This window comes from Aphelocoma coerulescens, chromosome 34 (genome assembly GCF_041296385.1).
Source record: "Aphelocoma coerulescens isolate FSJ_1873_10779 chromosome 34, UR_Acoe_1.0, whole genome shotgun sequence".
Taxonomy (NCBI): Eukaryota; Metazoa; Chordata; class Aves; order Passeriformes; family Corvidae; genus Aphelocoma; species Aphelocoma coerulescens.
This window is the reverse complement of record NC_091045.1, coordinates 563640-578195: the sequence shown is the minus strand read 5'-3', so window position 1 is coordinate 578195 and position 14556 is coordinate 563640. Positions and strand designations below refer to the sequence as shown.

Here is a 14556-nt window from a genome sequence, read left to right as displayed (position 1 = left end):
GCCCTTTTCTCCCCTCACGTTTCCCGCCCTTTTCTCCCCTCACGTTTCCCGCCCTTTCTCCCCTCACGCTTCCCGCCCTTTTCTCCCCTCATGTTTCCCGCCCTTTTCCCCTCACGTTTCCCGCCCTTTTTCCCCTCACGTTTCCCGCCCTTTTTCCCCTCACGTTTCCCGCCCTTTTCCCCCTCACGTTTCCCGCCCTTTTTCCCCTCACGCTTCCCGCCCTTTTCCCCTCAGCCCCTGGTATTCTGGGGGCCCCCAGCAGGGTCAGTAATGAGCCGGAGGGGCAGCGACACTCGGCAGCGTTTATTGGGGGGGGAGGAAAGGCACTTAAAGAGCGTCTGGGGTAATTCTGGGGAGTCGAGGGGTGTCAGGGGGGTCAGTAACGAGCCAGTGGCACTCAGCAGCGTCTGTTGGGAGGGGGGGAATAAAAGGCACTTCAAGGGGGTTTTGGGAAGGGCGTTTGGGGTTCCTGGGGGTCATCCCAGCTGATCCTCGTATTGCTTGCGGAAGCAGTCGCCGGCCGGGAAGAAATCCCAGCAGCGCTCCTGGTACATCTTCCACACGTAAGATTCCTGGGGGAGGAATTGGGGAGGGGGGTCAGGGCATGGGGGACCCCCCCACAGCATCCCCGGCCCACTGGCACTGGGAGACCCTCCCCAAATTTCACAGATATCAGCAGACACCCCCCCAAATCCTACAGGACCCCCTTCCCAAATCCCATAGAGACCCTTCATGGGACTCCCAATGGGACCCTCCCTGTGCCCCCCCCCAATGCCCCCAAAGCACCCCCAGACCCTTCGAAGACTCCCCCAGCCCCCACAACCCTCCCCAGGACCCCCCCTTCTCCCCACCTGCCCCGTGTGCTCCGTCTCGTCCTTGTTGATCAAATACATCAGGAAAAACCTGGAGAGGGTGTGAAATTCGGGGTGTCAGAGGTCAAGGGGGACCCCCAACATCTCTGGGACCCCCCCTAAAATCCCCTGTAGCCCCCCAAGCCCCCCAGGTCTCACATGTAGTTGGCCAGGTTGTGCTCCTCCAGCGTGTGGGTCTCGAAGCCGTGGGGCGTCGTGTCGAAGTAGTCGCTCCCGATGCCACAGATGAAACATTTAGTCTGGGGAGGGGGCCCGGGGGGAGTCAGAGAGGGGTCCCTGAACCCCCCAATCCGAACTGGGGGGGCCTCAGCCTCTTGCCCCCCCAGACTCACCTCCATGTCCTCCTTCACCTGCTCCTGCTGGTCCCGCAGTTCCCCGAAGGCGTCAATGATCAGACCTGGGGGGCACAAAAAGGGGGGGGGTCAGCGGGATGGGACCTCCCCCCCAGGCCCCCCATAGCCCCTTTCAGGACCCCCAAGCTGCCCCCCAAGCGGTGCCCACCCTGGATGAAGCCAGGAGGAGGATGATGATCCCCCGACCCCCCATAGCCCCCTCCCCATCGCCCCGCGGGGTGCCCACCCTGGATGATGGCGAGGAGGATGACGATGACGAAGAAGAAGAAGGTGATGTCGAAGACGACGCGGTAGAGCTCGTAATCGTCCCCCGCGGGGTCCTCGATCTCGTCCCCGATGCCCCCCCCGGCCCGGACCCCCACGTACATGTGGAACAGGTAACACTGGGGGGACACAGCGGGGTCAGGGACCCCTCAGACCTCCCGGTGCCCCCAGAGAGCCCCAAAAATCCAGCTGGGGACCCTCTGCACCCCGCCCCGACCCCCCCCGGGCCCCCCTCACCGTCATCATGTCGTCACACTTCATGTCGGGCTCGTCCTCGTCCTCGCTCTTGTTGTAGAACTTGCGGAAGAAGTTGAAGGCCACCACGGTGTACAGGTAGACCACCACGGCCAGCAGCCCCACGGTCATCACCAGCTGAGCACAGGGCGGTCAGGGGGGCCACGGGACCACCCCCCCGGCCCCCCGGCCCCCGCGGGACCCCCCCCACCTGTTTGCCGTTGTGGGTGACGGAGGACAGGATGGTGCGCAGCGTCTTCACGCCCATGGCGATGTCCAGCAGGTGCGAGGCGAAGAAGAAGTTGTTGTAGTGGCCCAGCAGGGACATGGCCATGTACCAGGTGAGGTACAGGAACGACTGGGGGGACACGGGGGGGTCACCCCAAAGCCAGGGGGTCACTCCAAAGCCAGGGGGTCCCACGGCCCAGGATCGTGGCCCAGGTGAGCCCCCCCACTCACGTTATCGGTGAAAATCACCCCAAATTTCCAGATCTGGTACCGGATGTCGATGGACGTGATCCTGGGGGGGCACAGGGGGGTGAGCACGTGGAGACACCCCCAAGAAGGGTCAGGACCCCCTGGGGGAGCCCCCAGACCCACGAGGTGTCTGACTACCCCCGGGCCCCCCTAGGACCATCCAGGACCCCCAAATCCCCCCCCTTAGACCCCTGTAGGACCCCAACCCCCCCAGGCCCCCCGAGCCCACCAGGTGAGCAGGGAGCTGTCGGGGGGGGTTCTGCGCTCCCCCTGCGCCCCGATCTCCACGCTGGCCAGGTCCATCCCCAGCAGCTCCGCGATCCTCTCCCGCCCGTAGATGTCCCCGTACTTCTCCAGCACCTGGGGGGACCCCAGAATTGAGGAGGGGGTGTCCCAAAATTGAGGGACGGACCCCCAGAATGTCGGGGGACACCTCCAACATCGGGGTAGGGGGTCCCAGTCCCCGTCCAGGACCCCTCCTCACCTTCCTCTTGATGAACTTGTCCCAGTAGTTGCTGGGGAAGGATCTGGGGGGGTCAGGGGGGAAAAGGGGGGTCAGGGGGATCAGTGGTGACCACACCCCTCCCCCAAGACACGGCTGGTGCAGGGGGGGCCTCAGGGGGTCACAGTTGGTCCCACCAGACCCCCCGGGACCCCTCGAAACCTCTCTCAGACCTCCCAGAGCTCCCTAAATCCCCCAAACCTCCCTTCCAGCCCCTCAGATGCCCCCAGGACGCCCTGAACCCTCCTCCCGTGACTCCCCAGTGCCCTCCCAGTGCCCTCCCAGTGCCGTACTGGGCGTTGAGCACCAGGCGGTCCCACTGGCCCTTGACGTCGTCGTCGGGGGGCTGCTCGGTGATGTAGAGCCCCGAGAACTCGAGGCGCCGCGCCACCTCCTTCTCGCGCTTGAAGATCACCAGGGGGATCTGGGGACAGGCCAGGGGCTCACCGGGGGGCCCAGGGCTCGGGGGCCACGCGCACAGGGGGTCCCGGGGGGTCACCTTGAGGCAGTTGTAGCCGATGATGCAGAGGAAGGCCACCAGCGTGTGGGCCAGCGCCAGCCCCCGCAGCGCCGGGCCCATGTAGCCCGTGCTCTCCTCCAGGAAATAATAAACCTCGGGCTCCTCCGCCAGCCCCCCCGCGGCCTCGGCGCCCCCCGGGACGCCCCCGTCCTCCTCCGGGGCCGCCCCCGAGCCCTCGGGCTCCTCCGGGGCGCCCGGGGGGTGCTCGGACACCTGCGGGGAGAGGGACACGGTGAGAGACCCCCGCTGGGGCCGGGGGGTCCCAAACTCCCCCCACAGCGGGGTACCGGGGGTCTGAGGGGGTCCGAAGTGCCCCCAAACCCCCCACAGCGGGGTACCCGGGGTCTGAGGGGGTCCAAAGTGCCTCCAAACCCCCCCACAGCGGGGTACCGGGGGTCTGAGGGGGTCCAAAGTGCCCCCAAACCCCCCCACAGCGGGGTACCCGGGGTCTGAGGGGGTCCAAAGTGCCCCCAAACCCCCCCACAGCGGGGTACCCGGGGTCTGAGGGGGTCCAAAGTGCCCCCAAACCCCCCCACAGCGGGGTACCCGGGGTCTGAGGGGGTCCCTCTGTGGGGACATGGGGGTGTCCCCAAACCCGCTCCTCCACGGTGGGTGTCCCAGTGGTGGGGGCGGTGTCTGATGTGCCCCCACCTCATCCCCCCACCTCTGTGGGAACCCAGGACCCCCCAGCCCCCCCAGCCCCCCACCTTGTAGAAGAGGAGGATGAAGTTGATGGCGAAGGCCAGGAACAGCGCCAGGAACCGCAGGTTGTAGAAGTTCCGTGACAGGTAATTCTGGGGGGGGGGGTCAGGATGCTCCTGAGCACCCACCTCGGGGGGGCCCAGCCCAGGACCCCCTCCCAGCACCCCAAATCGCCTCGAGGGCCCCCCAAACTCCCCCGGAGACCCCCAAGCCCCCCCTTACCAGGAACTTGACCCTCTGGACCTCCAGCTCTCCCCAGAAGTCGAAGCCCCCCTCGGCCGGGGGCTCCCGGCGCTCCCTGGGCACCGACTTGCGCCGCTTCGGGGGGGCCCTGGGCTCCGGCCCCTCCTCGGCCCCCTCGGGACCCCCGGCCTTCTCCCCGTTCTCTGTGCTGGGGACAGAGCGGGCTTGGGGTGGGGGGCTCGGGGACACCCCTGCCCCGGCCACGGGGCCCAGGGGGGCTGGGACCCCCCCCAAATTCCCCGCCCTTACTCGGCTTTCTCGGTCTCGGCCGGGGGCTCCTCCTCCTTCTGCCCCTCCCCCACCTGCTCCACCGCCTCCTGGGGGGGATAAGGGGGGTCAGAGGGGGGGCCTGGGGGGGCTCATCCCCTTGGACCCCCCCCAGTTCCCCCTCAGGCACGGGGGGGGTGGGAATCAGGGGTTTGGGGACACCCACTGTGTCCCACCCCCACAGGGGATCCCTGGGGACGTCCCCCCTCAAAGGGACCCCCAAAATCTTCCCCCCGCGTCCCCCAAAATCCCCCAACCATGAACCCCCAAAATCTCACCCCCTCCATGCCCCACCCTTCACAGTGACCCCCTGGGGCCCGCCCCCACTAAAGACCCCCAAACTCCCCCCACGGGGACCCCCAAAACGCCACTGCCCCTCCCAGACCCCCCCCAACCCCCCTGGAGCCCCCCGGATCCCCCTGCCCCCTTACCCCGATCTTCCTGCGCAGGATGGGGGTCCCCTCGGGGGTGGGGGGCTCAGCCCCGGGGGGCTCCCCGATGTCCCCGAGCCCCCCCGGGGCGTCGGGGGCCGCCAGTCGGAAATGGGGGTCCTTGCGCGCCCCCGGCCCCGCCGGCGCCGCCTTCGCCTCCCGCCGCTCCTCCTCCTCCTCCTCCCCCTCGGCCGGGGGCGCCTCCAGCTGCGCCTCGGGGGGCTGCTCCGGCTCCGGGGGTCCCCGCTCGTCCCCCGCGCCGGCCTCGCCGCCGCCCACGGCGTCCTGCGTGGGGTCGGGCATGGAGCCCAGCACCTCGATGACCCCCAGGCGCTGCGCCCCCTCCACCAGCCCGCCCCCGAACAGGGAGCTCCAGGCCAGGCGCCCCACGGCCCCCAGCACCCCCAGCCCCCCCAGCACGCCCCCCAGGGCCACGCGCCCCGCGCCCGCCCCCGCCTCCCACGCCAGCTCCCGCCCCGACTTCTTCCGCAGCCTCCGGATCCTGCGGCGCCACGTCTGGGGCGACCCCAGCAGCCGCCGCAGCAGCCCCAGGCCCGGCAGCGCCGGCGCCGGCGCCTCCACGCTGGCCGGCTCCTCTTCCTCCCGGTCCTCGTCCTCGTCCTCCTCCTCGTCGCGCGGCGCCTCCTCCTCGGAGATGCGCGAGGCGATCTGCATCTCGAAGATGGTGTCCTCGCAGAAGTTGACGAAGAGCTCCATCTTCTCGGCCTCGCCGCCCTCGTTGACCACGTCGAAGATGAACTGGCGCTTGGACTCCTTGACCTGCGGCATCTCCCACTGCGCCTTGTTGGCGCCGCTGATCTCGAAGTAGATGCGCTCGATGCGCCGCGCCGCGCCCATGATCTCGATGCGGCCCAGGAACGGGCGGAAGTAGTCCAGGATGCTCTCGGCCTGCTCCAGGAAGGTCTTGAGGCGCTGGTCGTGCGGGACGTGCTCGGACAGGTTGGTCAGCAGCACGGCCACGTTGAAGCCGATGTCGCGCGCGGGCTCCTGGAAGCGCTGGGCGAAGCTCTCCACGTCGATCATCTCGTTCTCGTCGGCCTCGGAGCACGACAGCAGGAACTGGATCTCGTCGGGCTCGTACTGCTTCTGGCTGTCCATGGCCTTCTGGAAGTCCTTCTTGGAGATGAGCCCGCGCGGGTCGGTGACGAAGTGCCGGAAGGCGTCGGACGAGACGATGTCGCGCAGCTTCAGGAACATGTCGAAGAACTTGAGGATCATGGTGACGTTGCTGGAGGACTCCACCAGCATGTCCACCATCTGCCGCGCGATCGTCCCGTTCACCACGTTCCCTGGGGGGACACGGCGCCGTCACAGGTCGGCGGGTGTCCCCAGAGCCTCGGGGGTGCCCCAGGGACACCCGGGGGTCAAGGGACATCCTGGGTGGTCAAGGGACATCCTGGGATCAGGGGACACCCGGGTGGTCAAGGGACATCCTGGGTGGTCAAGGGATATCCTGGGTGGTCAAGGGACATCCTGGGATCAGGGGACACCCGGGTGGTCAAGGGACATCCTGGGTGGTCAAGGGACATCCTGGGATCAGGGGACACCTGGGTGGTCAAGGGACCCCTTGGGGACAGGGGGGTCCCCGGTACCTTCGAGCAGGGACAGCAGCATCACCACCATGTCCTTCTGCAGGTCCAGCAGCTCCTTCAGCAGCCCCAGCTGGGACGAGTCCTGGGCAGGAGGCACCAGAGCTCCCAGTTACCTCCCAGTAACCCCCAGTGCCATCCTAGTGCCCCAACCAGTATCTTCCCAGTGCCACCAGTCCCCTCCCAGTGCTCCCAGTGCCCACCTGAGCCAGCTTCTTCATCATGTGTGCAAAGACGTGCAGGAAGCCGACGACGGCGTCCCAGAGGCGGCTGTGGGCCAGGCTCTGCTGGTTCCCAGTACAGGGGCCCTGGGGGACACCGGCACACTGGGAGGGACCCCCGAGAGCCCCCGGGGCACCGGGGACACTGGGAGCACTGGGGAGGTTTGGGGGCATTTGGGGGTCCCAGGGGGATTCGGGGTCTCACCTGGATGTGCTCGGTGAGGCTGTTGAACACCTGCTTGGCCACAGCCATGGGGGGCTCAGGGGGTCCCAGGGGGGTTTGGGAGTCCCAGGGGGGTTTGGGGGGGCCCCAGGGGGGTTTGGGGGGTCCCAGGGGGGTTTGGGGTCTCACCTGGATGTACTCGGTGAGGCTGTTGAACACCTGCTTGGCCACAGCCATGGCCTTGGAGAAGTTCCTCTTGCCCTGCTCGTCGATGACGTCCTTGCCCGAGTAGTACCAGTAGAAGTCACTGATGGACTCCTGGGGACAGCGGGGACATTGAGGGGACATTGAGGGGACATTGGGGGGACATTGAGGGGCCACGGGGCCAGCAGCAGTCACTGCTGGCTCCTGGGGTTACTGGGGTGTCACCTGCAGGCGCAGCAGGTAATCCACGGTGCAGATGATGATGTTGATGGTGGTCGTGTTCCCCGTCTGCGTCCGCAGGTAGTTCTGGAAGTCTGGGGGGGACAGGGACACCCCCGGGGTCACCTCGGTGTCACCTGGGTCCCCTCGTGTCCCCCTGTGTCCCCTCCTCCCCATGTCACCCCCCTTTCCCTGGCCCCTCCTGCCCCAGGGACCCCCAAGCCCCTCCTCCCCACACAGAATCCCCTGAGCCGTGTCTGAGCCGTGTCCCCAGGTGTCCCCCCGTGTCCCCAGCTGTCCCCCCGTGTCCCCAGGTGTCCCCCCGTGTCCCCAGGTGTCCCCCATGTCCCCAGATGTCCCCCCCATGTCCCCATGTGTCCCCCATGTCCCCATGTGTCCCCCCGTGTCCCCAGGTGTCCCCCCGTGTCCCCAGCTGTCCCCCATGTCCCCAGGTGTCCCCCCATGTCCCCAGGTGTCCCCCCCATATCCCCAGCTGTCCCCCATGTCCCCAGGTGTCCCCCCGTGTCCCCAGGTGTCCCCCATGTCCCCAGGTGTCCCCCTGTGTCCCCAGGTGTCCCCCCATGTCCCCAGATGTCCCCCCCATCCCCAGGTGTCCCCCCCATATCCCCAGGTGTCCCCCATGTCCCCAGGTGTCCCCCCGTGTCCCCAGATGTCCCCCCGTGTCCCCAGATGTCCCCCCCATCCCCAGGTGTCCCCCATGTCCCCAGGTGTCCCCCCCATGTCCCCACCGTTGTTGTGGCCCTCGCAGAGCAGCTGCAGCAGCCGGAACAGGTCCTGGGTGAATTCATCGTCCGACATCACCTTCTCCCCTGGGGGGACACGGGGGGGACACGGGGACAGCGGGGTCACCTGGGGTCACGGGGACACGCCCCAGTGGCACAGGGACACCACAGAGTGGCACGGGGACACCACAGAGTGGCACGGGGACACCCTGGCATGACAGGGACACACTGAGATGGCACCAGGACACACCACAGAGTGGCACAGGGACACCCCGGGGTGGCACGGGGACACCCCAGGCTGGCACAGGGACGCCATAGAGTGGCACAGGGACAATCTGAGGTGGCACGGGGACACCACAGAGTGGCACAGGGACACCCCAGGGTGGCACGGGGACACCACAGAGTGGCACGGGGACGAGCAGGGTGGCAGTGGGGGCACCACAGGGGATGCTGGGGTGGCACGGGGACAAGCAGGGTGACGGTGGGGACGTTGGGGTGGCAGGGGGTTAGCAGGGGGAGGGGACACAAGCGGGGACAAGCGGGGACACGGGGACAGGCCACCCTCCTCCTGCCCCCCCCCCAGCCCCACGGAGCCTTCAGTGAGCCCTGACCCCTGTGGGACCCCAACCCTGTCCCCCCTACAGCCCCCGACACCCCTACAGACCCCCAGCCCGGTCCCCCCGTACCCCACAGCCCCCCTGTGGCCCCCATGGCCCCTGTAATCCCCTATAGCCCCCATCCCGAACCCCCCACGGCCCCTGGGACCCCCAGCCCCATAACCCTGCACAGCCCAGCTCCCCTATGGCCCCCCTGCAGCCCCCCCAGGCCCCTATAGCCCCCCCACAGCCCTGCTATGGGCACCCCCCCGGCCCTGGAGCCCCCTGCAGCCCCCCGAGCCCCTCAGAGCCCTCTGAGCCCCCCTGCAGCCCCCCAAGCCCCTCAGAGCCCCCCTGTAGCCCCCCGAGCCCCTCAGAGCCCCCTGAGCCCCCCGAGCCCCTCAGAGTCCTCTGAGCCCCCCTGCAGCCCCCCGAGCCCCTCATAGCCCCCCTGAGCCCCCCTGAGCCCCCCTGGAGCCCCCCGAGCCCCTCAGAGCCCCCCTGGAGCTCCCCGAGCCCCCCGAGCCCCCCGTATTTACCGTTCTCCCGGCTGATGACTGCCAGCGGAGCCGGGGGGAGAGAAGAGACAGTGAGCGGGGGGGGGTCTGGGAGTGGGGCTGGGAGTGGGGATCCAGGGGGGATTCGGGATCCGGGGGAGGAACTGGGGATTCGGGGGGAATTGGGATGGGGGGGACATTAGACTTTGGGGGGCATTAGGGTTGGAGGGGTGTTGGAGGGAGGGGATTAGGATTTTGGGGAGGTTCAGCAGGATTTTGGGGGGCATTAGGGGTTTGGGGGGATTGGAGAGGAATTGGGGGCAGTTGGGGTTTGGGGGGGCATTAGGGGAGAGCCGGGGGTGCATTAGGGTTCGGGGGGCATTGGGGTGGAGGGGCATTAGATTTTGGGGGGTCTCTGGGTCAGGGATCACAGCAGGGGCACGGGGGCAGCAGCGCGGGGCTTTCGGGGTGCAGAACGGGCCCTCCCCCTCAGTCCCACCCCCCCCTCCCCGCGGGGGTCCCGGGGGGCCCCGGCCCCCCACTCACTCGTCCCCTCCTCGGTGACCATGCCCAGCCCCTCGGCCTTGTTCTGCCGCTCGAAGGCGTTCAGGTCCAGCACGCTGCGGGGAACGGGGTCAGGGACAGCCCCCGGGGGTGCCTGCTGCTCCCGGGGACCCCACAGCACCCCGGGGACCCCCACAGCACCCCGGGGGAACCCCACAGCACCCTGGGGCACCCCACAGCACCCCGGGGGTGCCTGCTGCTCCTGGGGACCCCACAGCACCCCGGGGACCCCCACAGCACCCCGGGGGTGCCTGCTGCTCCCGGGGACCCCACAGCACCCCGGGGACCCCCACAGCACCCCGGGGGTGCCTGCTGCTCCTGGGGACCCCACAGCACCCCGGGGACCCCACAGCACCCCGGGGGAACCCCACAGCACCCCGGGGACCCCACAGCACCCTGGGGCACCCCACAGCACCCCGGGGGTGCCTGCTGCTCCTGGGGACCCCACAGCACCCCGGGGACCCCACAGCACCCCGGGGGAACCCCACTGCACCCCGGGGGTCCCTGCTGCTCCCGGGCACCCCACAGCACCCCAGGGACCCCACTGCACCCCGGGGGTCCCTGCTGCTCCCGGGCACCCCACAGCACCCCGGGGGCACCCCACAGCACCCCAGGCACCCCACAGCACCCCGGGGGCACCCCACAGCACCCCAGGGACCCCACTGCACCCCGGGGGACCCCACTGCACCCCAGGGACCCCACAGCACCCCGGGGCACCCCACAGGCCCCCGGGGGACCCCAATCTCGGTACCTGCAGGTTTGCATCAGGGCCTGGACGCTCTGGAAGAAGCCGACCTCACGCTTGGATTTGAGGTACTCCAGCATCTTCTGTGGGGGGCACGGGGCACACGTGGGGACACAGGGGACACCCGTGACCCACAGGGGACACAGGGGACACAGGGGGGGACACCCGTGACCCACAGGGGACACAGGGGGACAGAGGGGACACAGGAGGACACCCGTGACCCCACAGGGGACACAGGGGACACCCGTGACCCACAGGGGACACAGGGGGACAGAGGGGACACAGGGGGACACCCGTGACCCCACAGGGGACACAGGGGGACAGAGGGGACACAGGGGGACACCCGTGACCCCACAGGGGACACAGGGGGACAGAGGGGACACAGGGGGACACCCGTGACCCCACAGGGGACACAGGGGGACAGAGGGGACACAGGGGGACACCCGTGACCCACAGGGGACACAGGGGGACAGAGGGGACACAGGGGGACACCCGTGACCCCACAGGGGACACAGGGGACACAGGGGGGCCGCACCTGCTGCACGTCAGCGTTGCCCCCGTTGAGGATGGAGATGCCCAACTTGAGGGTGGAGGAGACCATGGCCCCCCGCTCACCTGGGGACAGCAGGGCCACAGCGGGGTCACACCAGGCCACAGCGAGGCCACAGCGGGGCCACAGCGGGGCCACAGCGAGGTCACACCAGGGCCACAGCGAGGCCACAGCGGGGTCACACCAGGGTCACACCAGGGTCACACCAGGGTCACACCGGGGTCACATGTGTCACGTGTCATACGTGTGTCACCCCATCTCCCCCCACTCCCCGATAACCAGGACCCTTGGGCAGGGGCTGGGGGGGTCAGGGGTCTCAGGGGGGTCACTCAGGGGGATCACTCAGGGGGGGTCACTCGGGAGCTCAGGGGGCTCAGGGGGGTCTCAGGGGGGTCTCAGAGGGGTCACTCGGGGGCTCAGGGGGTCACTCAGGGGGGTCACTCGGGGGTCTCAGGGGGGGTCACTCGGGGGTCTCAGGGGGGTCACTCGGGGGCTCAGGGGGGTCACTCAGGGGGGTCACTCGGGGGTCTCCGGGGGTCTCACCCTTGCAGGCGCTGATCATCTGCAGCACCATCTCGGCCGCCCCCCGCGTGTGCAGCCGCGCCTGCTGCGACAGCAGCTTCTGCTTCTCCATCTCCTTCTCCTGGGACGGGGACACGGGGGGACACGGGGGGTCACGGGGGTCAGGGGGGGTCACAGGGGACATGGGGGGTCACCGGGGTCAGGGGGGGACACCGGGCTCAGGCGGTTTTGGGGTCCCCCCCACCTCGAACGAGTCCTCGGCTTCTTCCTCTTCCTTCTCCTCTTCCTCCTTCTCTTCCTCTTCCCCGTCCTCTATGTGGCAGCTCTGGGGGAAGGGGAGGAAAAGGAGGGGGGTCCTCAAATTAGGACCCCCCCCCGAACCAGCCTGGGGAGCCCCAAAATCCCTGGGGATTCCCAAAATACCCGGGGGAACCCCTCCCCATCCCCATCCCTGAACCCCCCTCAGCCCCTGTGAACCCCCCAAAATCCCTGGGGACCTCCAGACGCCCCTGCGATCACCCCAATCTTTGGGGACCCCCAAATCCCTGCCCCCCCACCCCCCCCCCGGGGATCTCCCCAGTTTTGGGGACCCCTCCCAGCCCCAGGGGCCCCTCAATCTCTGGTTCCCCCCTGATGTCCCTGGTGACCCCACCCCCACAATGACCTCAGGGACCCCCAACCCCCAACCCTTGGGCCCCCCCGGCTCTGGGGTCCCGGGGGTGCCCCCACCTTGGCCATGATCCCGGCGTAGGCCATGTACAGGTGATCCTGCTCCAGGTGGCTGCGGGATTTGGGGAGGGGGACACGGGTTGGGGGGTGGGGACATCCTGGACCCCCCAGAAGGGGACGCAGGTGACCCTGGGGGGACCTGAGCTCCCCCCACCCTGAGGTGCCAACCCAGGCTTTGGGGCCCGTCCCAGGTTTCGGGGTCCCCCCAGTGGGATTTGGGGTCTCCTCTGGGGGGTTTTGGGGTTTGGGGTCCCCCCGGTGGGATTTGGGGTTTCTGGGTCCCACACTGTCTGTTATGGGGTCCTCCCGCTGGGATTTGGGGTTCTGGGGTCCCTCCTGATGTGTTTTGGGTTCCCCCGGTGGGATGTGGGGTCCCTGGTGGGATTTGGGTATTCAGGGTCCCCCCAGCGGGATTTGGGGTTTATGGATCCCACCCCCGGGGGGTTTGGGGTCCCGGGGGGTTTGGGGTCACCTCTGCTCGGTGAGGGCGGTGCGGCTGAAGTGCAGGATCAGCTGGTGCAGGGGGTCCGGCCGCGCCTCCGCCTCTTCCTCCTCCTCCTCCTCCTCGCGCCCCGATTTCTGTCCCCAAAACCCCACCCGGCTCAGGGGCGGCTCTCTGGGGTGTCCCCACACCCTGGAGGGTGTCCCCACACCCCGGGGGGGTCCCCAAAGCCCGGGCGGGGCCGGGGCTCACCGAGAGGTCGTCGATCATCCGGTCCTCGAAGGGCGGCTGCTCCCGGCCCAGCCACGAGAGCCGGTAGGACTCCAGGAACATGTTACAGGCGCGGTGCCTGGGCACGGGGGACAGGGGGGTCACCGCGGGCACCCGGGGGTCCCAGCTGTCACTCGGGGGTCACCGCGGGCACCCGGGGGTCCCGGCTGTCACCCGGGGGTCCCAGCTGTCACCCGGGGGTCCTGGCTGTCACCCGGGGGTCCCAGCTGTCACTCGGGGGTCACCGCGGGCACCCGGGGGTCCTGGCTGTCACCCGGGGGTCCCGGCTGTCACCCGGGGGTCCCAGCTGTCACCCAGGGGTCCTGGCTGTCACCCAGGGGTCCCAGCTGTCACCCGGGGGTCCCGGCTGTCACCCGGCGGGGCTGAAACACCTCCAAGGACACTCCCCGTCACCCCCTGCAACTCCCAGTTTCCCTGGGGGGGTCTCAGGGCTGTCACCGCCACTCCCAGTGTCCCCCCAGTACCCTCCCAGTGCCCTCCCAGTGCCCCCAGTGCCCCCCGAGCCCACCTGGGCAGGTTGTACAGGGGGGTCATGCGGAAGCAGGCGACCACGGCGCGGCGGCGCTGCTTGGACAGGAGCTTGTGCCACACGGCCTTCTTGGACTTGTAGGGGTGCTCCGTCTGCACGGGGGGCACCCGGGGGTCACCCGGGCACCCCGAAAGCCCCCTGGGCGCCCCGAGCCCCCCGTACCTGCTCCAGGTGGTAGAGCACGGCCGACACCTCCTGCACCCTGCGCACGACCTGCTCGGGGCTGTCGGGGTCCTCGTCCCGCCCGGCCTGGCGCACCAGGGCCATCTGCCAGCGCGCCGAGCCCGTGTTCTCCACCTGGGGACATTGGGGACATCACTGGGGACACGGGGCCATCTGCCAGCGCGCCGAGCCCGTGTTCTCCACCTGGGGACATCACTGCGGACATGGGCAAGGGGAGACACAGGTGGGTGACACTGGGGACAGAGGTGACATTGGGGACAGAGGTGACCCTGGGGATGCAGTGACACTGGGGACTCAGTGACATTGGGGACACTGACACTGGGGACAGAGGTGACATTGGGGACACAGTGACACTGGGGACAGAGGTGACCCTGGGGATGCAGTGACACTGGGGACTCAGTGACATTGGGGACACAAATGACATTGCAGACACAGTGACATTGCAGACACAGTGACATTGGGGACACAGTGACATTGGGGACACAGTGACACTGGGGGCACAGGTGACATTGGGGACACAGGTGACCCTGGGGATGCAGCGACATTGGGGACACGGTGACATTGGGGGCACAGTGACATTGGGGACACAGTGACATTGCAGACACAGTGACATTGGGGACACAGTGACACTGGGGACACAGGTGACACCAGGGCCGGGCAAGCTCACCTTGTCCTGCAGGTGCAGGTTGTTGTGCAGGAACTCCCGAACCTCCTCGTCCGTGTCCTTCTGCAGGGGGGGACACAGGGGACACTTCAGGGGGGTCCCCAAACCCATGGGGGTGTCCCCAAACCCATGGGGGTGGGGTCCCCAAACCCACGGGGGTGTCCCCAAACCCATGGGGGTGTCCCCAAACCCAGGGGAGTGGGGTCCCCAAACCCACGG

General features: G+C 68.6%; 1 protein-coding gene across 1 annotated transcript in view; it reads right to left on the bottom strand.

Annotated features, from left to right (window-relative positions):
* Positions 1 to 296: 296 nt before the first annotated feature.
* RYR1 (ryanodine receptor 1) overlaps positions 297 to 14556 on the bottom strand; it is a 59386-nt gene continuing 45126 nt past the window's right edge. Inside the window, 35 exon segments of the mRNA XM_068998297.1 lie at positions 297 to 572; positions 852 to 903; positions 1011 to 1111; positions 1205 to 1269; positions 1452 to 1608; positions 1727 to 1861; positions 1935 to 2081; positions 2183 to 2243; positions 2430 to 2560; positions 2685 to 2727; positions 2996 to 3126; positions 3202 to 3435; positions 3930 to 4016; positions 4147 to 4315; positions 4417 to 4484; positions 4866 to 4950; positions 4952 to 5096; positions 5141 to 6175; positions 6479 to 6560; positions 6679 to 6783; positions 7049 to 7177; positions 7289 to 7377; positions 8032 to 8112; positions 9161 to 9178; positions 9665 to 9738; positions 10434 to 10510; positions 10963 to 11042; positions 11521 to 11620; positions 11744 to 11824; positions 12229 to 12280; positions 12701 to 12807; positions 12923 to 13019; positions 13470 to 13582; positions 13653 to 13787; positions 14341 to 14400. Coding sequence (XP_068854398.1) covers positions 477 to 572; positions 852 to 903; positions 1011 to 1111; positions 1205 to 1269; positions 1452 to 1608; positions 1727 to 1861; positions 1935 to 2081; positions 2183 to 2243; positions 2430 to 2560; positions 2685 to 2727; positions 2996 to 3126; positions 3202 to 3435; positions 3930 to 4016; positions 4147 to 4315; positions 4417 to 4484; positions 4866 to 4950; positions 4952 to 5096; positions 5141 to 6175; positions 6479 to 6560; positions 6679 to 6783; positions 7049 to 7177; positions 7289 to 7377; positions 8032 to 8112; positions 9161 to 9178; positions 9665 to 9738; positions 10434 to 10510; positions 10963 to 11042; positions 11521 to 11620; positions 11744 to 11824; positions 12229 to 12280; positions 12701 to 12807; positions 12923 to 13019; positions 13470 to 13582; positions 13653 to 13787; positions 14341 to 14400 — 4422 coding nt within the window. The 3' untranslated portion in view covers positions 297 to 476.